The sequence below is a fragment of the Gracilinanus agilis genome, chromosome 1, assembly GCF_016433145.1.
Source record: "Gracilinanus agilis isolate LMUSP501 chromosome 1, AgileGrace, whole genome shotgun sequence".
In the NCBI taxonomy this organism is placed as follows: Eukaryota; Metazoa; Chordata; class Mammalia; order Didelphimorphia; family Didelphidae; genus Gracilinanus; species Gracilinanus agilis.
In genome coordinates, this window is record NC_058130.1 from 679638027 (window position 1) to 679663000 (window position 24974).

At 35.1% G+C, this 24974-nt stretch overlaps 1 protein-coding gene across 4 annotated transcripts in view; it reads right to left on the reverse strand.

Moving 5' to 3' along the window:
- Positions 1 to 2698: 2698 nt before the first annotated feature.
- CYRIB (CYFIP related Rac1 interactor B) overlaps positions 2699 to 24974 on the reverse strand; it is a 120307-nt gene continuing 98031 nt past the window's right edge. For all 4 annotated transcript variants that reach the window (XM_044669189.1, XM_044669175.1, XM_044669182.1 and 1 more), the window contains 6 exons: positions 23512 to 23589; positions 15349 to 15465; positions 14006 to 14085; positions 12940 to 13066; positions 11740 to 11810; positions 2699 to 3430 (listed from right to left, as the gene is read on the reverse strand). In XM_044669189.1, the coding sequence (XP_044525124.1) occupies positions 3367 to 3430; positions 11740 to 11810; positions 12940 to 13066; positions 14006 to 14085; positions 15349 to 15465; positions 23512 to 23589 (537 nt within the window). In that variant the 3' untranslated portion in view covers positions 2699 to 3366. The remainder of the gene's footprint in view (positions 3431 to 11739; positions 11811 to 12939; positions 13067 to 14005; positions 14086 to 15348; positions 15466 to 23511; positions 23590 to 24974) is intronic.

Here is a 24974-nt window from a genome sequence, read left to right on the forward strand (position 1 = left end):
GGATAAGAAACTCGCTACCTCCCCAAATCCAGAAAGTGAACTGTTTGAAGAAGGTACCATGAAAATGCCTGCAGAGACCCTACACTGCATTAAGAAGATCCACAGTGAATTTTGGGGTATAGTTGATTAAACTGTGGGGGGTTGAATGCATTTGTTTTGAATGTATACTCTTACGCCAAAGGGGACTGCCCCCTAATTGGCTTTTTGTCAATGTGCCTAGCAATCATTGGATCATTGGTTTTGTCCTTTTTTCCTTTTATCCCCAAATTACCGTAATTTAAAAGTTGGTTAAGTTTACAAGAGCTTTCAGGGAGACTAGTCTCCCTTGGCTCTAAGGGAGGAATGTGTTACTGGAAATTTTGGGGTCTTTGAACTACACTTCCTATGAGCCCACTAGCTTCATGTCGTTACACAATGATGTAGACAGAGAGATAAAACTGAGGGACTGGCATTCCACTTCCTCTTTGCTTTCTATCCACCATGGTGGTAGCAAGGAACAGCGGGCTCTTGAACTGCCTAAGCTAACGTGGTATATGACTTTATTTTCTAGAGACTACTAAAAAGTCTTATAAAACCACAATATATTTTAAGTTATCATTTTATATATTCATTTTTTACATTGACTTCTGCAACATGTAATACTGTTGACCTCTCTTCTCTGGTATTGTTTCTAGATTTTTCTAATGTTGCTTGGTTCTCCTCCTGTGCAACATTCAGTCTTCTTTGTTGGATCAGTATTAGTATTCTTCCCTTTAATTATGGCTATACTGAAGGCTCTGTCCTGGGCCTGCCTCTTCTCTCTATACACAAATTTTAAATGATCTTATTAGATGCACGAATTCAATTATCATCTCTGTGCTAATGGCCCCAAGAGCTATGCATCCAATCCTACTATCTTGAGCTACATTTCTATACTACCAATTGCCCATTAAGGATTTCCAAAACTGGACTTCCCATAGTCATTTAAAATTATTGTATCCAAAACAGAACTCATTCCTTTTTCCCCCAGACCCACTCCTCTTCCTAACTCCTATTTCTGTTGAGTGCTATTGTCCTTCTAATTACTCAGGTTTAACCTTGGAATTATCCTTGAACCCACATACTCATACATTCCATCAGCAGTCAAGCCTTCTTTACTCTACCTCCAACAAATCACACAAGTCCTTTTGTCTCCACTATACAGCCACCACCCTTGTTCAGGTCCTCATTACCTCTCAATATGGTCTCCCTGCCTCCCTTATCCCTTCTGACTCACTTCATCCTTCATTTGACATAGGAATATTGAATAGGTCTGGACACGTTACCCTCCTGTTCAGTAAACCCCAGAGGCTCCCTATTATCTCTATAATGAAATAAAATTGTTGTTTGACATGTCGTCTCTTACAACCTGGTTCTAATCTACCTTTCCAATACTGAGTATAACAGTACTCTTTTAAGTACTTTAACCAAAAGTGGTCTTTTCATTGTTTTTCACACATTACTGCCCATCTCATAAGTGATCTATCTCCCATTCGAGTAGAACATTATTTCTCATCTCTACTTTTTAGTTCTTGTTTCTTTCCAAGATCAGTTATATGGCACCTCCTATATGAAGCAGCTAAGTGGATAGAACAATAATGAATAGAACACTAGGCTTAAAATAGAAAGACATTAATTCAAATCCAGCCTCACCCACTCACTAGCTGTGTGGCCCTGGGAAAAGTCAATTAATTTGGCTGCTTAGTTTCCTCAAATGTAAAGAAGAGACTTATAATAGCACCTACTTTCCAGGATTTTTGTGAAGATCAAATGAAATAATATTAGTAAAATGTACTCTTTCAATAACTCCTAGCAAAAAATACATAAACTGCACACAAACTTCAAGATACTGTAGAATTTCCTCTAATGTTCATCAGGGCTAAGGTTTTTAAGAATTAATTTGAGGTAGTTAAGAGTATTTATTCCTCCACCCTCAAAATCTAGCTAAAACTTTTACCGTTTGCTATCATTTCTTAACTTGTCCCCACTCATCTTACTTTCATTAGTCTTACCCACTGTGTAGCCACACCTACCTTCTTTTCAATCTCCTATCAATTTGTTTTGCCAATCTGGGCTATTCACAAATCCTTTCAAATTTTCTTTTCCACAATTTGTTCCAATTACCTTTTCAAACTTATGAAAGCAATTACATTATCCATTTCCTTCCTTAATTTCCTTTGAACCTGTTATAGCCTCATTAATTTCTCTCAATCCTGCTCCTCAGCCCAAAATAGAATCTGGATCTGAAGATTGTTCTCCAAATTTTCATCAATTTCTTTCAAATTATTCATCTTCCATTTTGACCTGTGACCTACTTCACTAATCCAGATACCTCCAATTTTTTTTTTATTTTCTTCATATTTGGTTTAAGTCCTCTTCTCTCTTCTCCTTCACCCACTGAAATCAAAAATGAAGCAATGTCCTTAAAATCACCTCTTGGGTGGCATGTAATACATTTTTCCTATGGTCATGTGCCTAAGTCACAAGAAACCATGGCTGACAGAGCTAAGGGAGATAGGAAAATTCACTTCTCTCATGTGCTACACACCATGGAAGAGGAACAAGTGGAAATGTGAGGTACAAATTCTCCAGAGATGAGAGAGACCTCAAGAAGTTCAGGTCATTCTTCAGTTAACTCAGTAAAACAAGACACACTTAGAAAAATGAAAGCTGATTTTTATTTTATCATCAACAGCCATTCTTTAAACATGAACATGCATACGTATTTTTTCTACGCACACATCACAGTTTTAACGTTAGTTAATAAAGGTTAAACACACAACATACATCCTTACAAAAAAAAAGAGTCAAAATGCAAATGTAAAACTTTAAACAAACCAGTTTTACTAATTAAAAAAAAAAAACTTTGTGTTGGGTACCATTTTGTACAACACAGTTAATTTAAACATCATCATCTTGGTTGCACATGAAAAAAGCGGCAATAGAAAAATGAAGTCATTGAGGGTTTTTAAATAGCAGAAATAGGCAGTTTTGCCATGCAGAAGAAGCAATATTAAATATTAGTTTTTCCAAAAAAATCCACGTTTAAAAATATTTAGTTCAAGTCACAGAATTTTTCTCAGTAGAGATCCAAATGCAATGCATAATTAGCTGCCTTAAATGGCCATATTGAAAGGAAAACATCCCTTCAAAGTTTATAACTTTATTCATTTTGGCACAGAAAAGAAGTCTTAAAAACAAGAACATGATTTTAAAAGGGGGAAGAGGAAAAAAGAAAGAAAAAGCAAGAATGAATGAGAGAGTAATTGCAATCACTAAAAAACTGTGCATCTCAGTCATTGCAGAATACTGTCATCTTTCTACAGCAGGTGCTAATTCCAGGAACTGTTATTGCAGCATGGATTTAATTTGCTTGGAGGTAGTCTCATCATTCAAATGTTTTGTTGTGTACCTAGAAAATTAAAGGTGACCAGTTTTAGAAAAGTATGATTAAGTCTGTTTCCAAATGTATTATTTAAAGAGCACATAATCACATCTCCAACGTTAACTCTCTACATTTTCTAAAGGTCTTTAACTGTAAATTTCTTTAGCTACACTAATTATGAAATAAATATTTCTTCATAATAACAAAGTGAAAATACAGAATAAACAATCTTTGTTTTAGTCAACACTCCACTGAACTTATCAGTCTTTTCTCTAATTAAATTCTAGATGTAAAAAATAATATATCAACTTCTTATCCAAAAGGAAAACAGTTTAATGTACTTGTACCTGTATATGGTGTTATAAAGTAAAAAACATCCTATGTCAATGAAAATCAAGCATGGCTAAAGAGTTACCAAATTAAGAAGTAAAGTGTCCTGCCCAGAGGTCCCAAAACATCAGACCTCAGTGGTAGAGCTCAAACCCAGATCTTCCTGACTCCAAAGTAGTTCTCTATCCAGTTACCACAGTTACAAACAAATCACTCCTGTACTGTCACTAACTTTTTTTTCCTTGTTCACCTCAAAAATACACTACAAATTGTATAAATTCTCTCAATATCGGAAATGTTTCCATGCATGAATACCCAGTTTTAAACCAACCTAATAGATGAAATTTCAGGAATAACAAATAGAGAATGTAAGGGTGATTATTTTTTCACATGATTTTGCTTCTTCAGAAAATTTAAAGTATAGTTTTTCCCCCACACATTTGGCATAGATACATTTTTAGAAATAGACTTCTTATAGAAAGTAGAGTACATCTATTTACTTCTCTGTCCTTTTAAATATATACTTAATTCCTTTTAGGCTACTTCTACATGATTTTAATTTAGAAATCAAGTAGTCAAACCGGGGAAACAACAAAGTATATTTAAATATATTTATGCCCACTACTAAAATCTGACCAGCAATTTAAATTGATATAATTTACCAAAGTAAATTCTTGATAAGTGTCTTTAAACAATACAAAGATGAGTACCTACAGGTATATATTCTTTAAGCTACAAAATTATATGGAAAAATATTTTGAATTTTTTTCAGTTAATTAAAATTTTCATAATTATATTTTGGAATTAGTCATATAATGTGGCTAGTGAATCTTTTTTTTTTTTTTTAAACCCTTGCACTTCGGTGAATTGTCTCATAGGTGGAAGATTGGTAAGGGTGGGCAATGGGGGTCAAGTGACTTGCCCAGGGTCACACAGCTGGGAAGTGGCTGAGGCCAGGTTTGAACCTAGGACCTCCTGTCTCTAGGCCTGACTCTCACTCCACGGAGCTACCCAGCTGCCCCTTAGTGAATCTTTAAAGGAAAAAGATATAAGCTGTATGAATATACTCTTGATATATAGTTGTAAATACTCTTCTAACTGTAACACATATTCCTTCTATATGTACTTGTGGCCATTAACTTAAATCTAGATTTAAGAGGCATTAGATATATATCTATTTAACAAGAAAAGATCAATATCATTTGAAAGTAGAACATAAAACTATTTATTACTTTTTACAGAGGAAAATATAGTCATCCTTACCTTTAGTCTTAAACTGATCAGAGAATTATAACAACATGATCTATCTCTGAATCTTAATTCCTAATTCTAGCACTTTTTGTTCCAAATGATCTTGGGCAAGTGATTCACCCAGTTATTCCACATGGAAAATGTAGCTATAACTTGTTGACTTTTTTTAATTATGTTTTGAATCTAAAATCCTATATGGTAGGAACTAGGGAAAGACTGACCAATACACATATCAGTAGACAAAACTATTGTAACCAGTCTTTATTTTTATTTCCTCGTTTCATATAAATTCTAATTTCCTTTCTTTGGCTTTTAGCCCTGAGGAAAAAGTAAATATATGTGAATAAGCTATTCTTTGCAGTGAAATGTAGGCACATATATGGCAAGATTGATTTAAATTAAAGACATATGTAAACAGAAACATTTTATCAAATTGGGACCTTTGTGTACTTGAAATACTCCCTAAAGTGCCTAAATGGCACCCAGAAACAGGCAGCCCATTAGAAAAGCAATCAATATAATCATTTGTATTATTTTCCTATTGGCTTCCCAATATGTAATTGGCAATATAATTCTCTAAGAATTTTTTTCAGGAAAAGGAGGACTAAATAAGTCTTCTCTGCTCGACAAGTACTTTGCTTTGCACTCCAGATGATAAAGTATATATATATATAAAACTGATACATTTTCAAGTATCTTCCTTCAAATACCCCATCTTCAAATATTTTGATTTCATATTACTTCCTATATGACCATTAACATTTGCTAGAAGTTTCTGACAGTTTTTAAAAAAGTAGAAAGAATGAAAATTTGGAAGAATGGTAAAGTCCAGGAAGATAAAAGACAGAAATGAACAAAAACATATTAATGGGGAAAAATCCACTCATCATTCAATAAATGAAGACAAAACCTTTCTAGATTAGATTATAAGCCATAAACAATCAAAAGTTCCCCAAACATTATGACACTGCTCTAAATAATTTAAAATAATGGTCAGTTTTGAGTATGACTTAATTTGGATTCTTACATGAATTTTAAAAAATTTCAAAGTATTCAACTCTCAAATCTAGCTAATCTTTTCACACTTTATGTATATGTTCATTTAATGACACACTGCTTTCCATTTTCTTAATCTACTTATTCTCAGCTAATAGTATCAGGTAGCATTTCATTTTATAAATGCAGACCGCCATCTTGTGGCAGAAAGTGGTATTTATGAGTTTTCTCCACAAAATATTTTTCAGAAACCAAAGGTGGAGCAAAGTTGCGACCACTTATAACATAAAAAAGTCACTGTAAGATTTTGGTTTTTTGATGTTAACCAATTAAAATGAACTTTCAAAGGAACAAATCCATTTTTCATGGAATTAGTACTAAGCATGGAATCAGAAAGACCTACGTTCAAACCTGTTTCAAACACTATTAGCTTTGTGATCCCGAGTAAATCATAAACCTTTGTTTCCCAAACTTTAAAATAGGGATAATAATAACAGCAACTACTCCTCATCAATTTATTTTCAGGATCAAATAAGATAATATTTGTAAAAGTGCTTAGAACAGTGTCTGGTGCTATATAGATGGAATTTACATATTTGTAGGTGCTATATACGTGGCATTTACATATTTGCAAGATGAAGCTCCTTCTAACTTTTAAGATTATAAATATGTTGGAAATGTTGTCTTAAAATATTCTATCACTTAAAGAAAATAAAACAGTTATTCTATATTGGGGAAATATATTTAATTCAACTATATCAGCTTCTACCTAGTAGAACATTATGATAATGGAAGTCATGTTACAGTTGACCTACTCCTTACATGGAGAGAAGTTTTCCCCAAGAGTTGCCATAGTAGCTTTTGTAGCTCTCAATGCTATTGAGGAAGACTATTCCCTAATTTGGCCTACCAGCATGCACTGATTCTGATAAAATTATTCATTTTACAGATGTTTTATCACAGATTTAATTCTTGTTTGAGAATTGCTCCCAAATTCCATACACCCTACCAACCCTAGCACTCAGGCCAAGTAATTGGCAAACTAAGTTTCAGGCTCATTTAAAGGAATAAAATGCTTTTTGGACACCCCTTATTCAGGCCAAGCCCTTTTCTTCTGTATAGACATCATTATTATTAGGAGACATCTCTGTTGCTTCCTATATACAGATCATATGAATATCACAACTCTGGAGCAGCAGTATAGGCAGGACTCTTGGACTTCTCAATCCATTATCTACACCCAGGAAACAAAATGTACATAAAAAATGTCAGCAAACTAGCAGGACTCAGCCTGCTTGGGAAGCCCCTTCAAATATTGCTGACTACTCAGACTGCCATCAAAATTGGGGAAAAGACTCTTGGATTCATTGCTCTCACGTAAAACTGATAATGTATATTGATACTGGATAGCTCTAATTTCTTTCATGGTTTGACTGAAGGAAAAACTTGCATACCCCAAAACTTAAGACAACTGAAATTTGCCATTTATGATTAAACCTTATGGGACTATAACTGACGTTGTTTGAGGCTGATTCCGGATATACTAAGAAAGGAGTGCTATTAAGATGATGCTTTTGGAGGCCAGCAACCCCTGTGGAGGAAGCCTATGTAAGCACCAAGGGGAGAAAAGCTACCATGGGAACAAGTCAGGGGAATGACTTTGGCAAAGGATAAGGTGGACTTCTCTAACTCAATTCCCCTGATAAGACATCTCCTTTTGAAGGAGAACATTCTTGTCTTGTTCTGACTCTGGCTTGCTATCATTATGACTCTCCTAGGTAGCTGACTTCAGATTAAAGTAGACATCAGAAGAGAGGATCACATTCTCTTTGTCATACTTTTGCCCCTTTTCTTCTCTGGTATGGTAACTTTCTTTAGCCACAGCAGATAACGGGTAATTGCAATATTGTTTTACTTAATCTGCATGATTGTAGGCTATAAGTTATTTCTACTATGTGTTAGTGGAAATTTGGGGACCTTGGTCTTAATATCAAGATCCATGATATAAACTTCCTGTGCACGCTTAGGGGACTTGAGAACTACATTTCCCAAGATTCAACGGGCTTCCTGCCCTTACGTGGGGAAGTAAGACAATATAAACAGAAGCTTAAATAGGGAGATTGGGATTGATATGCTCTCTTTCCTGCGGAACAAGCCAGGTGGGCAGAGGTAATGGCGGGGCATTTGAATTAGATCTTAGCAGGCACAGGGCCTTTTTAATTACCAATATGGCTTTAAATAAACAATTAAATATTTTGAATATATCCATCTATATCAATATTATTCATAAAATTGGCTTAGCCATATTTACATTCCAAACCAACTCTACTGTTGTCAAAGAATATATACTGTTTGAGAACATTCTTCTGTGTTACCATCTGGGTTCCCATTTGTAAAAACTGTTGCTATATATATTGTTATGTATAGGATTAGATGCTTGGCACTATCTCATTCTTCTGAGTGGGAAATAAGAACTATCTTAGAGGTTATATCCTCCTAGATTCTTTCTATTAAGATCTATTTTGGAAGAAATTTTAGAGGAAGACACTACCAGTGACATGGACCAGGAGAAAGCAAATCTACCAGAGGAACTGCTGAAAGACTAATATAATTCCAGGCAGCATAAGAAAGTGATAGCAGTAGATGATCCCAGAAATCGGGCAGCTGCATTAAGAGACTCTTGAGTGAGCCTTTGGATATAATGAACTGAACTATGAGGACTGGGTCACCCATCCACTTCAGTCTTCCCCACATACTAATATTTCAACTGTAAAACACTTGTGCCAAATAGGGGAGTAACCCCTAAAAGATTTCTGTCAATGGACCTATCAATTATTTTATTATCATGTTAAGAAACGCCCAAGTATAGTTAGATGCTCTGTGCAATGTACAGTACCTTCAAGCCCTTATGTATTCTGGTGTGACAATCCTGAAACATAGATATCATATATGGAATGATTCTTTGGGGAGACTCTGTCTCCCAACAAATCAGAGAAGGATTAGGGAAAATTAATATTGAATTGGGAAATAATTTTCTCTTTGGTCTCCCTCCTGAAAAAGATTTTAAATCCTGATTTTAAAACTCAGTTTCTCCCTCAGTCTTTGAAACTGAGTTGGATCCTTTCTTTTGTTTAGATCTTGCTTGACAATGACAGGATTAAGGTGTAAAAGTGAAATTTGGAAAATGCCATCTTAAAAAGTGTATATATTTCTATGGACATGGGAAATGTATCAAAATTACATTTCCCGTGATCCAACATGGTCAAACTGGTTTCCGTTTCCGGGTCTTTGGGGCATGGGGAGGTCTACGTCGACCCAGAGAGGGTTTAAAATCTCATGGGTTAGGAGGGAGTGGCCTCTTTTCAAGTAGGCTCTTGGCCAGGAAACAGGAGACAGTAATGGAGGCAGCAGTTTTGAATGCTTACAAGCGCGTGGTCTAATGATTTTATCTATAAACATGGCTTTAATTAAAATACTAATTTATATATTTATACAAGCCTTTATCATTTTTCATATTTATAATTTGGCGAACCAGAAGGTCGAAATTCGAACTCTAAATCTTCCAGATAGCCTAACGATAGCCATGCCTGTTTTTTGGCCATCTGGCTCAGCTCTTTTGAGCACTTTTTTAAAAAAGGAAAGTGACTTTCCTTGCCATGCTTTTGCTAAAAGCAAGAGCACGTTTTTGCCTCCGTCGGGACTCAGCCAGCCAGTCCAGCCCAAATCACCTTGGGAGGGAGGTCAGGCCAGCCGCTTCGGGCTTTTGGCTTTACACTAAAATCCCGGAGCCCAGCCAGACTGTCTCTGCCACTGATCTCCATTCTTGACTCGCTGATGCTGCTGATGCTGCCATTGTTCCACTCCAGAACCTGAGATTTCCGGGAAGGAACCCAGTCCTGACTTGCCAAGAAAGAAAAAGTGCAGTGGTGTCTCCCCAAAGTAGAATATTTGGGGTTCATCTTGACAGCTGGTGCACGACATATATCCCCTAAGCGCATTGAAAATATTCAAAAATTGAGCAATCCTACCACTAAAAAACACTTAAGAGCAATCCTAGGAGCAACAGGTTTCTGCAGACAATGGGTCCCTTGCTATGGGGAAATTACTAAACCCCTTATAGCATTAACAAAAGATTCAGTCCCTGAACCACTTAAATTAGAGCCAGAACACAAGTTAGCTCTATCAAATTTAAAACAAGCTATTCTGTCTGCTCCTGCTCTAAGCATCCCAGATTATAACAAACCTTTATCATTTTTAATATTAAGGCTTGTATAAATATATAAATTAGTATTTTAATTAAAGCCATGTTTATAGATAAAATCATTAGACCACGCGCTTGTAAGCATTCAAAACTGCCGCCTCCATTACTGTCTCCTGTTTCCTGGCCAAGAGCCTACTTGAAAAGAGGCCACTCCCTCCTAACCCATGAGATTTTAAACCCTCTCTGGGTCGACGTAGACCTCCCCATGCCCCAAAGACCCGGAAACGGAAACCAGTTTGACCATGTTGGATCACAGGAAATGTAGTTTTGATACATTTCCCATGTCCATAGAAATATATACACTTTTTAGATGGCATTTTCCAAATTTCACTTTTACAAAGGGCAGGGCCAGCCAGTCAATCTAGCCCTGAGTAAGAGTGTTCAAGGTAGACATTTTGGGGCTACAGTAAACCAGCTAGCCATATAAGTAAGTCTCTTGACCCTTAGGACATTCTCCTTCCTGTGATGAAGGAGTTAAAATCTCTGACTCTACTTCCTGTGTGCTTATTTTCCAATCATAGATGTCCTAGGGAGGTACTGAGTAATGACATCACAGAGGGCATGTCCAGAAGTTTGAGTCTCCTTTTGCTCCTCTCTTCTACCTAAACCAGTGATGGGCAACCTTTTGAGCCTGGTATGTCAAAATTCGCCAAAAAAACCAAACATAACTCGACTAGTATGTCACTACAAGAAAAAAAACACATAATTTTGCAATATTTATAGTTTAAATAACAAAAATTTATCATTATAATATGTAACTGTATTTAATAAACGAAGACAGGTAAATTAATATAAGTAGAATTGTCATCTATAGTGCACAGTGTCTACACTACACTACATCAAATGTTTCATCCTCAGCATGCGGCCCCATACTTCTCTGTATACAGCCACATGCGGCCATGTGTCATCAAAAATGGCTATGCCTGTCACAGGTTTGCCATCACCGGCCTAAACTCTTTCTTGCCCAGTTCCCATCCAGCCCAGCTGTCTAGCTGTGTGTGTGTGTGTCTCCTACCCCATTCCCCTAACCTTTTACCCTACTTGAGTTCTTTGGCCATCTTTTCAGACTGTGGAGTGAGTCTACTGGCTAGTTAGAAATCCTGACCAACCAAATTAGCAAGTATTTTAAAATTTAATATATATATTCTTAGAAGAATTTCATTCATTACACTTATCCCTCACTCCAAGGGCCACAAAAAACAAAGCCAAACCTTCTCCAATGAGAAAGTAACAATTGCAATTCAAAGATCTGCCCAAAGGACTAAATGATCTGTTGAACTTATCATTTAATCTGCAACTGGTGAATATTAAAATAAAGTAGGAACAACTGTCAAACATATATAACTCAGTATGAAAAAATCCCTGTGAAACCAAATTACTATTATTATTGAATAAATTTAAAACATTTTCATGATTTCCTTAACTTCATATTGAAATTTATTTGCAGTAGTGACTTCTGCTGTTACATATTTATAAACAAACTGGAAAAAAGAAATACCTGAGAGCATTTAGAAGGCCTTCTACACTATTAGGAGGCTGGTCCTTTAGGACTTTGATACACCCTTTCATCTAGGAAGGAAAAAAGATGGTTATTGTAAAGTGACATTTTTCTAACATAAGAATTTTCCAAATTATTACTACATAATCAGAAAAAACTAACATCACAACTACTAAACAAAATAAGAATAAGATATTAATGTTTATAACATGGAAAATAATTTTCCAGTTAGCTTTGATGAGAAAAAAAAAATCTATTTAGCAAAGTTCTCTTTTTGAATCAAGAAAGAACATACTCAGAAAACTTCTGCAATACAAAACTATAATAAGCAAAAGAAAAGGACAAATTCCTTGATTTCAAAGTGTTTTAATACAAACATCTGAAAGAAAAAAAGTCTAAGAAAACATATAAAACAACATAATATGAAGCTTCCTTCCTAACTCTGTAAGGTAGGTTAGCACAGACATTATCATCCCTGTTCTACATACTGAAAGTTATAAGACTTGCTCCAGACCAGATAACTGGCAGGTACCAGAATAGTGTTTAGGTTTGACTTCCAAGATCAGTGCTTTTTCCACTATACTCAGCTACTTAACAAGAGTAAACACCCATTTTTATGGCATAAACTGAATACATGAACATTAAAAAATGTATATAGTCAATAAAACTGATATACCAAAAATGTCCATAAAACCAATTGTGAACAGTATATGGTAGATAAATTTTCCACCACTGATTCTATAATTAAACGTCAAGCTTAAGTACCTTTATATATTTTGTAATGTCAAGAAAGTATTAGAGAATTGTTTTCTATAGTGATTTAGTTGGGGTTTTTTTGTTTTTTTAAATCCAACTAACCAGAATGATCACTGTAAAATGTATTTATCTACCAGAGTAATATTTTATATGAAACACACCATAAGTCAAAGTCCATAAATGAAATCAGCCTTGTTACTGAAAAAAATGAAACAATGAGGGAATAGTTTAAGCCATACAAAAAATTATGCATTTTGAATTTTGAAAGTCACCAAATATACACCTCTAAGAAACAAAACAAAAAAAACAAAACAAAACAAAACTTCAAGTCTACAATCTTAAAAGGGGCAGCAAAATCCTCAACAACATGTACCTATGAAAATTAAAAACATCATGAATCCAGGAAATATTATTTGGTGTCTAAAAAAATGAAATATAACTTACATCAATTTTTGATGTTTTGGCAAATGCTCCCACTGGATGTACATGGTCATAGAGTATGATGACACCCACCATTACTCTCAGACAAAATGATACCGTCTCCTCATTTGTAAACCTGCTTCTATACTCCCTAGGATAGAAGAAGAAATACAAAGGGATGATGCAGCACAAGACAAAATAATAATATACATCTTTAAAACAGACATAAATGATTTACCTAATCTTTACATGGTCTTACTTCCCCAATCCAAAATGTTTTAGTGATTCTCCAAAGAAAAGAGTTTAGGGCATCATTATTATCCCAGGCATACTGGTTAGGAATTTATACAATATATACCTCATATTCCCATATCTCTCCAATCTGGGCAGAGGCTTTAACCAAAGGCAAAATGGAGAAAAGTTTGCCAAGCTTAATACAATGGCATCTCAATTATGTCTGTCAACTATGAGTAAATTTTAATGAAATATGCCAATTAGTATCACACAAATTAAGATTTTAATTTCCATTTCAATTCATTCCGGTCCTCTCTTCTTCTTCCACAACCTCTATTTTGAAATGATTTCTAGAAGATTTTATTCAGAGAGGAATAAGGAATAGATGAGCAAACTTCTTGACTAAAGAGGTTTCTTGAAAGACCAAAGAAATACAGCAATGGTATTTAAAATGAAGAAACAACAGGAGGAGAGTACATTATTCCCACCAAGTAAAAGAAATTAAAAGAATGAAAAATTAAGAGAAATAAAAAAGTCTCTTTGAGGAGCCATATGACAGTGAAACAGTAGAAGCTATAAAGATCATTTTAGAAAAATGATTTCAAAAAGTTAAATTGTCTAATTAAACCACAACAGAGCCTATAAACTTAAAGATCTTTTAGTTTTAGTTACAAAGAAATTCCTAAAAACTACAAACTATATATTTTAATTAAGATTTTATTTTAACATGAGATGGTCATTTAAGTTACTTCTCCTAAAGCTCCATAATGACATTTATATCTTATGAAATATGAATCATCATAGAATTCTTATTAAAGAGGGAGGGTGGAGAGAGGGAAGGCTAGTCAATACTTACGGTGTTTCAAGCATGACTCTGCATACACTAGCCATGGTGCTTAAACAATCTGTGGTATTTTCTATTGGTAAATTTTTATTCTGTGAAATAGTTTAAAAAATGAAGAAAAAAGTCATAAGCAAAAAAAAAATTCTACAAACTAAAAATATATTTAGAGCCTTAAAGATATATACAAAAACAAAAACCCATTAGCAGTTTACAACTTTTTCCAAGCGGATTCAATATTCAGAAATCATGTACCAAGTACCTGTGGCGTTCAAGACACTGTGCTGAGTAATAGGAAAGAAACATGGAAAAATGGTATTAATTCTGGATTCCTAACTTCAAGGAATTTATGAACTTACAGAAAAAGGAATAACAAAAGAAAAACAAAAAACTACTGATCCAATCAATAAACGTTTATTAAGAGCCTACTGTGTGAGAAACCCTGTGCTAAGTAAAGGAGGAAACAAACTTTAAATATGAATTAATTATTGCCTCCAAGCAACATGTAGTGGGGCAAAACTTAAACACAAATAATTACAACACAAAAATAATAAACATTGACTACATGAGACAAAGTGCTTTATGAAATCTATAGAGTTGGAAACACATTAAGTTGTTTCTGTTTTGTTTTCCCCTTTTTCTGGTGGAGGGAATGAAAGAAAAATCAGGCAGCCTTTTCTGGTGAGGTCACATTTTAATTGAGCTTCAGAAGATAAGTCAGCAATTAAGTAATCTAAAGGATACTTTATAGAATTTGGGAAAATAACAGTACAACAGGGAGGGGAGAAAAGTTCAATAGCAAGGAGAAGGAGGGAAAAAAGGAAAGTACCCTGGTTCAAAATAGCAATAATTACCAAACAAAGCAGTAATTATAGAATTAGATTTGTTGTTAAGTAGAAGAGATTAATAGATTTAAAAAGTAGAAACAAATGAAAAAAGCAGGCCATTTCATGATAAACACAAGAACACAAACTATAGGTAAAGCAAAGTCCAACTATCCCCCCAAAAAACATGCAATTAAAATTATTAAATAATTCATACACTTTGAATGAGACATTACAATTGTAGAACTACAGTCCAAGGCTATCTACAAGAAAGACTCCTATGAACAAAAATATTCTTATCAATATCTGTGGTGATTTAAAAGCTGGAAACAAAACTTAAGTTCCAAGGTTGGTGAATATGAATGATTTATGTAACTATACATAGCTGAAATAAAATATGAAATAGGAACCAAGTCTCCTGAACCCCAGAACAGTACTTCTCTCACTATACCTGGCTTGTACCTACGTCAGGAGCAAAACAATCAAATACAAATTTCTGGGGAAAAAAATAAACGCTTCACACAATATACTCACCTCTGATACAAATTTCGTTGTGGCATCACTTAAGGTTTTCAACATTGGGGTGGCCTCAGCATAAAATAATGACATACGGTTTGCCAATTCATTATTTACTTCATTTTCTCCTTCTGCCTAGGAAAAGGAAAAAAATCATTTCATTCAATTTGTAAATTAAGTATAAAGGAACCTCAGAAGCCATCTAGTCTTTGCTGAAGAAGACAACTACAACTCTACAACTTTTGCCTGGAGACATCGAGTGAGGGGGAAGCAACTAATATCTAAAGCAGCTCATATAACAAGAATTCAGAATCCTTTGTACTTTTTCTTATTGGCTGCACTCCTGTGAAAACCTCTTAGTTTACTAATTTCCTTCCTAAAATGTGGCTTCCAAAACTGAACACAGTACTATTGGCATGGTCTAACCATAAAAGATTCTAGTGGAACTATCATTTCTCAAAATCAGAGGCACTAACATAAAATTGTATTAACTTTTCAAGCTGACATGTTGCACTACTGATTCATAACCATCTTAAATTCCTATAATCTTTTTTTAGATGAATTCTTGACTCTATACACTTCTCCCTGGAAGCTTACTCCACTCCTAGGCTATTATACTCACTTGTCACACTATACACATTTCTCTACTACCCAACCTCATCTCTCCCTTTGAGCCCCTTGCTATGTGTTCTTTTCCCCTCCAATACATGTAAAGTTCCTCAAGGACAAAAATTCATCTCTCTGTTTATATCTGTATTCCTAGTGCCTTAGCACAATTGATAGCACATTGTAAATGTGAATAAATTCCTGAAATGCTGAAAGTTTGTTGACTGTCTCTCTTATTTTGCACTTAAGAAGATAATATTTTGGAAGCAAAATTTAAGTTTTATACATTATTTCTCTTAAATTTAATTTTCTTATATTTGGTCCAATGTTACAGTCTGTCAAGAGTCTTTTGAATTCTGACTGCTATCAAATGTTACCAGTGTTATGATGCTATCTGAATTTTGTTCAAATCAATGATAAAAGTATTAAACAGCATAGGGTAAACCAAGCATTGATAAACAAAACACTTCCCTCAAAAACTCCTTAGAAGTTGACAACTTAATGGCTACTTTTTTAATTAGTTAGCTCCAAAATTGTGTAACATATCTCTCCAGATTTTCTATAGTAGCAGAAAAAAATGGGTATCTGTAGCATTCCCATTATCTACCAATCTTATACCTGTAATCTTGTCATAAAAGGAGATTAAGTTAATCTGTCATGATCTGTTTGAATCTTTGACTCTTTGAACTCAGTTTCCTTTTTCTAAATTCTCACACCAGATTTACCAGCCCATGGTTACATTCTTCATTCTCTTTCCTTTATGGAAAATCCTACACCACTTCTACCAATGTCAAGTTTTCAGTTTCTGAGAATGTATAGAATGATGATAATATTTGAATAATAGTTTCTAAAATTTTTTTGAATATTTTCTTATTTGATCCTCACAGTGACCTTAAGGATATATGCTATGATTAACTTTAAAGCACTTTAAAGCAATAAATAAATAAAGGCTGGCTGTAAGCTATTATTATTGCAGCAGAAAAAATAGTTTGACAGGGATTATATGACTTGTGGAGGGTCATACAGCTCCTAAGCATTCAAGATAAGATTCAAACTAAAGTCTTCTAGACTCCAAGGTTCTACTCACCAAAATCTTGCTGCATAGAGAAGTACCTAAAAAGATGGGCAGCTATCAGTACTACTATTACTTCCTTAACTATCATGGTTGTCAAAGCCCTGTTAGCCATTTTTATCATATCCTTTTATAGTCCAAAGATGTACTCTTTGGAAATGAAAAAGAGATGACAACAACCATTACAGTGACAACAATGATAGCTAGTAATTACATAGGACTTTAAGATTTGTAAAATAAAAAAAAAATTTGTAAAATGCTTTACAAATACAATGATGTGAGCTAAGTACTCCAGTTTACAAATAAGAGCTGAGAAGTCCGGTCTTCTTTGCCCCGAGTTATTCTTATCCCATCTACCTCAAGAAATAGTTGTACCTATCTTTTCTTTGGATCTTTCTTTTTTGCCTAATGTAACTAAAAAACTTCTTGTTAATGTATATTTTATACCTTCAGCTCATCACAGGCCGACTACTCCAAATACTATTCTTACAGGAAAATATTCATCTATCACCTAAGCTTGCTTCCACCTTCTGCTTGCATCACTTGGTTTATATCTCATCCTACCAAGTTTCAGGAAAAATACGTGGTTGAATATGGCACCTTTAATCATATGAAGAAATGACTTTTTATTACTCGTTCCTTTCCTGAAATTTTTTGCTACAAATTCCTGGGTGTTTCTACTTCTAATATTTATAAATCTCTGTGCTTCATTTTATCTATTTTGGAGGCTATACATGAGCAGTTTTCTCCTTCCTTTCATTTTAAAGCTTTCTGATTAGATTCATAAAATTCCAAGAAAATGTTCTCATTAACCCTTGTTAGGATTATTCCATCCAAGGTCTATACTTTAAATCATGGCCCAGAAATCCAAATTCTATTCTCAGAAAACCTTTTGGCTTTCCACATTCACAAATCTTCTTTTCCTTTTTGGATTTCTTGTCTTCAAAGAACAGGAATGATGAAATCTCTAACTGCGCCCTTGAGCTTTTCAATGTTCTTGCTCAAGACTGAAAATCTAAGTGATGCTTTATAGATTCCTTTTGAGAACTTCATTTATGGCCATGTACATAATCAGAAATCAATCAGTTAGATAAAGGAGCAATCAATCCATTCAGCAAGTAGTAGTAGGACTTTGTTTTGTCTTGGATAAATGATCCAGGAAGACAATATACCCCTCTATTGTTGTCAAAGAGTTTGTCAAATAGCATCATCAATACACTTTAAAGGAGAGTCACACACAACTATCTCTTCTTCCTTACTGGATGACCTCTCTGCTTGAAGCACTTGGAGATACTCATCACTATTACTTAAGAAGGAAGATGGTTGCTTTCTTCTCAAAAAGACCTTTAAGTTTCATAACTCCAAGACCACAGAGATCCTTCTTCATTTCCTTTCTCCTACCCTCCAACTTACTGACACACATCAGGATTCTCCTTTACTTAAGATTCTTTTTTTTGCTCATATTGAAACTCTTCAGGTATTATAAAATAATACTTCATTCTCCCTGATAAGAGAGTAGAAAGGCACTCCTTTAGCCCTTTGCCTTTTTATAGCATGAAAACTAATTTGTATTCATAGCACAGAAAAAAAAAAAAAAAAAAACACCTGGCACTGGCCAGATATAAGTATCATACATTCAATGTATGGTGTATATTCAACTTACTCATCTTTAGTTTCTAATTTTTTTCTTTAAGCCCATACCTTCTATCTTAGAATTGATACTAAATATCACTTCCAAGGCAGAAGAACAGTGAGGGGCTAAGCAATGGGGCTTAAGTGACTTGCTCAGAGTCACACAGCTAGGAAGTACCTAAGACCAGATTTAAACCCAGGACCTCCTGCCTCGAGACCTGGCTGCTCTCTATCTACTGAGCCACCTAGCTGCCCCACTCTCATCTTTCTTGCTTAGTAACTCCCTTTGAAAACTACTGTGACAAGCTGCCAATGGGGTGTCTCAACTTAAGTTGTCACTCAGCTCCTTTTTCTTTGTTCTCACTACTTATACCTTATCTTACCAATGACCTTCTTTTTCTCCTCCTCCTTCAGGTTAAATCCTTTATCCTTCGCTCCTTGAGTTGCTTATCTTTACATTTCTACCTTTTCATTTGTCTACCTTTATTCCTTCAGTTCCTTCATTTACTCTCTTCTACCCTCTATGTCCTTTTATCAGATCTTTCCCTCATCTTATCTTCTGCCTCTTCCTCTCCTTCTGATTCACCTCTTCTTGCTTTTACCTCTTCCTTCTAGAGTAGAAAGTAAGATGTACTCTCATTGAATATACCCTTAAATTTTGAAAAAAAAAAAAACCTTATGTTTGTTGAAATCATTATATTTGCTGCCTGGGTCAAAATTTATCAAAGACTAACACCACATCTTTACAACTGTCCAAATCCCAACTTTGTTACTTAATAGCTGTGTGACACTGGACAAATCGCTTACCTTTCCAGTGTTCCAGACAATTCTCTAGAGATTCTAAATTGTAGAACCTGGCCTGAATTGGTAGATGTAGAGGAAAATTACCCCTCCAAAAGAATTCCTGATGCTAATAAAATTTTGGGGGGCAAGGAGAAGATTTATCAGCATGATCATCTTGTCCTCAAAAATTCCTTTTAAAGTATATCTGAGAGGGGGCAGCTGGGTAGCTCAGTGGATTGAGAGTCAGGCCTAGAGACAGGAGGTCCTAGGTTCAAAGCCGGCCTCAGACACTTCCCAGCTGTGTGACCCTTGGCAAGTCATTTGACCCCCATTGCCAAGGGTTTAAAAAAAAATTAAAATAAAATAAAATAAAGCATATCTGAGAACACAGATCAACATATGTAATTTATATTGGTTTTTGTTTGGAGATTTTGGTTTTATATGATTATTCTCTTACAAAAATGATCATATGGAAATGTTTTGTGTATAACCCAGACTGAATTCCTTTGCCAGCTCCAGAAGGAGACAATTAGAATCATATCATTTTGGAAAACTTATGTGGAAATTTGTTACTATATATAACTTGGAAAATAGCTTTATAATTAAAAAAAAATAACAAGGGGGCAGGGGGGAAGAGTATTTTTGACCAGAGGAAAGAAGAGTGAACAAATTACTTGGGAGAGGCTGGTGTGCTTGACTATCATTTTTTTAAAAAATCGATATGATAAAGAATTACAGATCAGAAAATATGCTATGGCAAATTAAGAGTTGACAAATTGTCATAACATGTTTTTGTTCTCCTCCATCTTAAAATACAACTTAAGTCCTTCACAACCTGATCCCAAAAATATTTAGCCTTTCCTCCTGCTCCTATAACCAGTGGTTCTCTACTATTTCTATGATCAAATATAAAATCTTATTTGGCTTTCAAAACTTTCAGAACCTGACCCCTTCTCCTTCCTCTTTTTCCAAGTATCATATACTTTACTCCCATCTACACACTGCATAATCCAGTAACACTGGCTTCCTTGATGTTCTTAACAGAAGACACTTAATTCTCTGGACTCAGGTATTTTCAGTGGCTGCTGTTGTCCATGCCTAGAATGCTTTCTCCTCATTTCTACCTCTTGGATTATAGCATTCTAGGCATGGACAACAACAGCCACTGAAAATACCTAGCTTACCTTCTGTAAGAAGTCTTTTTCCTGGTCCTTAATGCTACTACTCTCCCCTCTTTCAATTTATCCTGTAAATATTTCGTTTTATATACTTGGTTGTATGTTGTACTTATTATGTGCTCCATGAGTACAAGAACTGTTTTTGCATCCCCAGAGTTTGGTAAACTGCCTAGCACAGTGATGGGAAAACTATTCCTGGCAGGCCAGATCCAGGACGTACTTTGTCCATCACTGTCTTAAGCAGTTTCCTAATCACTACCACATGCAGATGTATTGATTAGGCAATTGCTTAAGGCAGTGATGGACAAACTACGGCCTGGATCTGGCCCAGGAGAATAGTTTGCCCATCACTGGCCTAGCACATGAAAAACACTTAATAAAGGCTTGTTTGGTAGTCTTCATTCTCTTACTCCATCAGACCCCATGCTAATTACATTGTCTTTATGCTGATAATGCCAGATCTAGAATTTCTCCTAAGCTCCCATTCCACATCACCAATTACTCTTTGGCAATATGAACTGAATTTTCTGTAGACATCTCAAACAGAATTATTTTCTCCCTCAAATCCAATGCTCTTCCAAATTTTCTTATTTCTTCCACAGTCCCCATATTCTTCCAGTCTCCTAGGTTCATAATCTCATTATCCTTGATTTCTCACCCAGTATATTCATTTGGTAACCAGATCATGTTTCTTCTAATCTCCATAATACCACCTGCAGGAGACCACTTTTCTCTACTTATATGGCCACCACACTGGTTCAAACTCTCAAAACCTCTTATCTAGACAATAAGTTCTCCTAATTGGTCCCAGTGCCTCAACTCTCTCCCTCTTTCTAATGCATATAATCATTCATACAGTTGCCAGTGTGATTTTCCCAAAACACAAGTCTAACCTTTTAACTTCCCAAATCATAAATCTTTATGTCTCCCTATTGTTTTTAAGATCAAATGTAAATCCCTCTATTTAGCCTAATAAGCCCTTTGCAATGTGGTCCTAATTTACCTTTCCAGCCTTATTTTAGATTGCTCTCCTTTCTGTGACTCTATAACCTTCTCACAGTTCCTCATATATTACTCAATCTATCTCTTAGTCTTTGTACCGGCTATTCTTCAGATATAGAATGCCCCCTTCACTTTTACCTCTTACAATCTTTAGTTTCCTTCAAGACTTGGTTCAAGTGCTACAATCTACTCAAAATCTTTGTGATCTCCCCAATTTACAGAACCTTCTCCTTCAAAATTCACTTGTATTTATTTTGTACATATTCTCTGTGTACGCATTTTTGTACATTTTGTCTCCTCTGAAAGAATGTAAGCATCTTCAGGGCAGAAAATTCATTTTTTGCATTTTTAGCATCTTAACACAGTTCCTAGAACATAACAGGCAGTCATTAAAAGTTTGCTGATTGATTATAATTTAAACTGGACCTTAACTGCTATTCTGGAATCTTTTATTTTTCACCTACAGACTCTCTTTCAATTTTCTACATGATAAATCTCTTAAGTTCTCTCACTTTTAAGTCCATCTATATGTATAAACATACACACACACACACACACACACACACACACACACACACACACACACCCTTCCCCTGGTACTTGAATAAAACATAACCTTGACAGGAAAAACTGTCATATCACATCTTTATATTTGCACCTGTGGACCTAGCCTATTTCCTTTTAAAAAAGCATCTAATAAACATGTTTTAAAAATGAATAAATTTATTGAGAGCAAAACAATCTGATGAGAACTTCAAATCCCCTCCTCCTCCTCACCTCAAAATCCCTAGACTTTCATCTAACAACTATACCTTTCTTTATTGGCTCTTTGAATGGGGTAGTTCCCTTTCTTAACAAGGAAAACCAATTGCATGCCTGCTAGAAACTCACTGTATCAAATATTCTTTATCTTTCTAAATGAACAATGTTTAATTTCATTCAATAAATGAAATGAAAGCTACTCCCTTGATTCCTATGATACTCTTCTATTTTTCCTCCTATTATCTCTTACTACTTCTCCTCTGTATCCTTTAGTAGTCAGTCTTCCTCCTCTTCTTTTGACTGTATTTTAGGAATTTCCTTCTACCACTGAGGGACTGTTCATCTCATCTAATAGCATTCTAGGTGCTTTTTTTCAAGGCTCAGGTCAACTGTTACCTCTTTCTTGAAACCTCTGTATTTTCCTCAACTGGAAGTGACTTCCCCTCATCTGTTCTCATAGCACTTTATGCTCTTAGGTGTTTATACTTTAGCCTATATATCTATTTTGCCATTTTATTTTCCATAGCACTTAGCAAAGCATGTAGCATAGTGAATATTATTTAAAGGTGAGGTCACTAGCTTCAATTTATTAAGGCTTAAATATCTGCTATACCCAAAGTGCTGAAAATGATTTACAAAAGCATAAAAGGAAAATATTTTCTTATTTTTCTAGTTCTAGAAAATAGTGTTATTTAGTTCCTACAGATGGGGAAAATTGAACACAGAAAACTAAAATGAAAAACTGGTGATTAGACAGAGAATGCATGCCAGTCTGCAATGTCCTCCTTAACATCACTTGTTCCTTTCTCATATCAGTCTGTCTCTATTACTTCTAAAGCCTGTGACACAAAGATGTTGTTATTGATCCCTCTCTACATTATGTAAAGAATTTTTATCATCTCAAAATAGAAGTGTTATGTTATTATAAAATTATACTATTATTGAATTATTAATGAAAATTCAAATTATAGGAGCCAAAGGGAACAGCAGATGGACATTAGGTCCTAGACACAACAGAACATATGTTTAGTGTGTCGTTCTTCTCACCACAGCTGTTGCTGCTCATAACTATTATCTCTATGAAAACTTATTTAAAAAAAAAAAAACAAGAAGTTGGTCTCACACCCTTTTCCAAATAGGACTTACTGGAACATTATTGATCCTCATACGACTCAGTGTTCTTCTGTAATAGCTGAAATCATTCTGTATAGCAGGATTTGTCATCTAGAAAACAAAGTTACATTAATAAATATATGCAATAGTATTCATATAGCAAATGTTAACCTAATGACTAGCTGAAAAATTACTGGATAACTTGTGATATTGTCCAAAAAATAGTTTATTATACCTAAATTTAACACCTCTCCTCCCTCCAAAATCTTTACACATAAAATTTTTTTAAAAAGGCAATCTTGGGGGCAGCTGGGTAGCTCAGTGGAGTGAGAGTCAGGCCTATAGACAGGAGGTCCTAGGTTCAAACCCAGCCTCAGCCACTTCCCAGCTGTGTGACCCTGGACAGGTCACTTGACCCCCATTGCCCACCCTTACCACTCTTCCACCTATGAGACAATACACGGAAGTACAAGGGTTTAAAAAAAAAAAAAAAGGCAATCTTGTATTCAAAATCCTTCTATTGTCCTAAAATTGACTTATCTTTAGATAGCCAAATACATGACTACATCAAACCTCCCTTCTTCCCTACTTAACTAAAATTTAGAAGGACTTAAATTAGCATTATAGCCAAATTCCAAGGAATGCATATTATGGGCTTATTTTAAGCTTAATGCACTTAAGTTCAAATAAGCTAAATCTTTCTCAAACTAGGACTCAACACCATTCTCTGATAGGAGGGAGACACTGTACTGAGTAGCAAAATATTGAGTTGGTAACTTATGACAGAGGTTAGCAAGGTGTTAGTCCATTTAGGCTAAAAAAGCAATGAATTTGTAGTCAATGGATCTGGATTTGAACTAAATTTTCCTCTTGCTCCCAGTGTGACCTTGAGAATATCACCTGACCTCTAAGTTAGTTTTCACATATGGAAATTAAATGAGGTTTGGGTTACATAACTGGTAATTACATGGTACTCTAAAGTTTGTAACATGTTTTACCTACATTATCTCCTCTGAACCTCCCTCCATTTAAGCTACAACAACCCTATTTTTTTTTCAAACATTTATTAATATTCATTTTTAACATGGTTACATTATTCATGCTCCTCCTTTCCCCTTCACCCCCCACAATCCCCCCACCCATGGCCATTGCACATTTCGACTAGTTTTGTCATGTGTCCTTGATCAAGACCAATTTCCAAATTGTTGGTAGTTGCATTGGTGTGGTAGTTTCGAGTCCACACCCTCAATCATGTCCACCCCGACCCATGCATTCAAGCAGTTGTTTTTCTTATGTTTCCTCTCCTGCAGTCCTTCCTCTGAATGTGGGTAGCGTCTTTACCATAAATCCCTCAGAATTGTACTGGGTCACTGTATTGCTGCTGGTACAGAGGTCCATTACATTCAATTTTACCATAGTATATCAGTCTCTGTGTACAGAGTTCTTCTGGCTCTGCTCCTTTCGCTCTGCATCTGTTCCCGGAGGTCTCTCCAGTT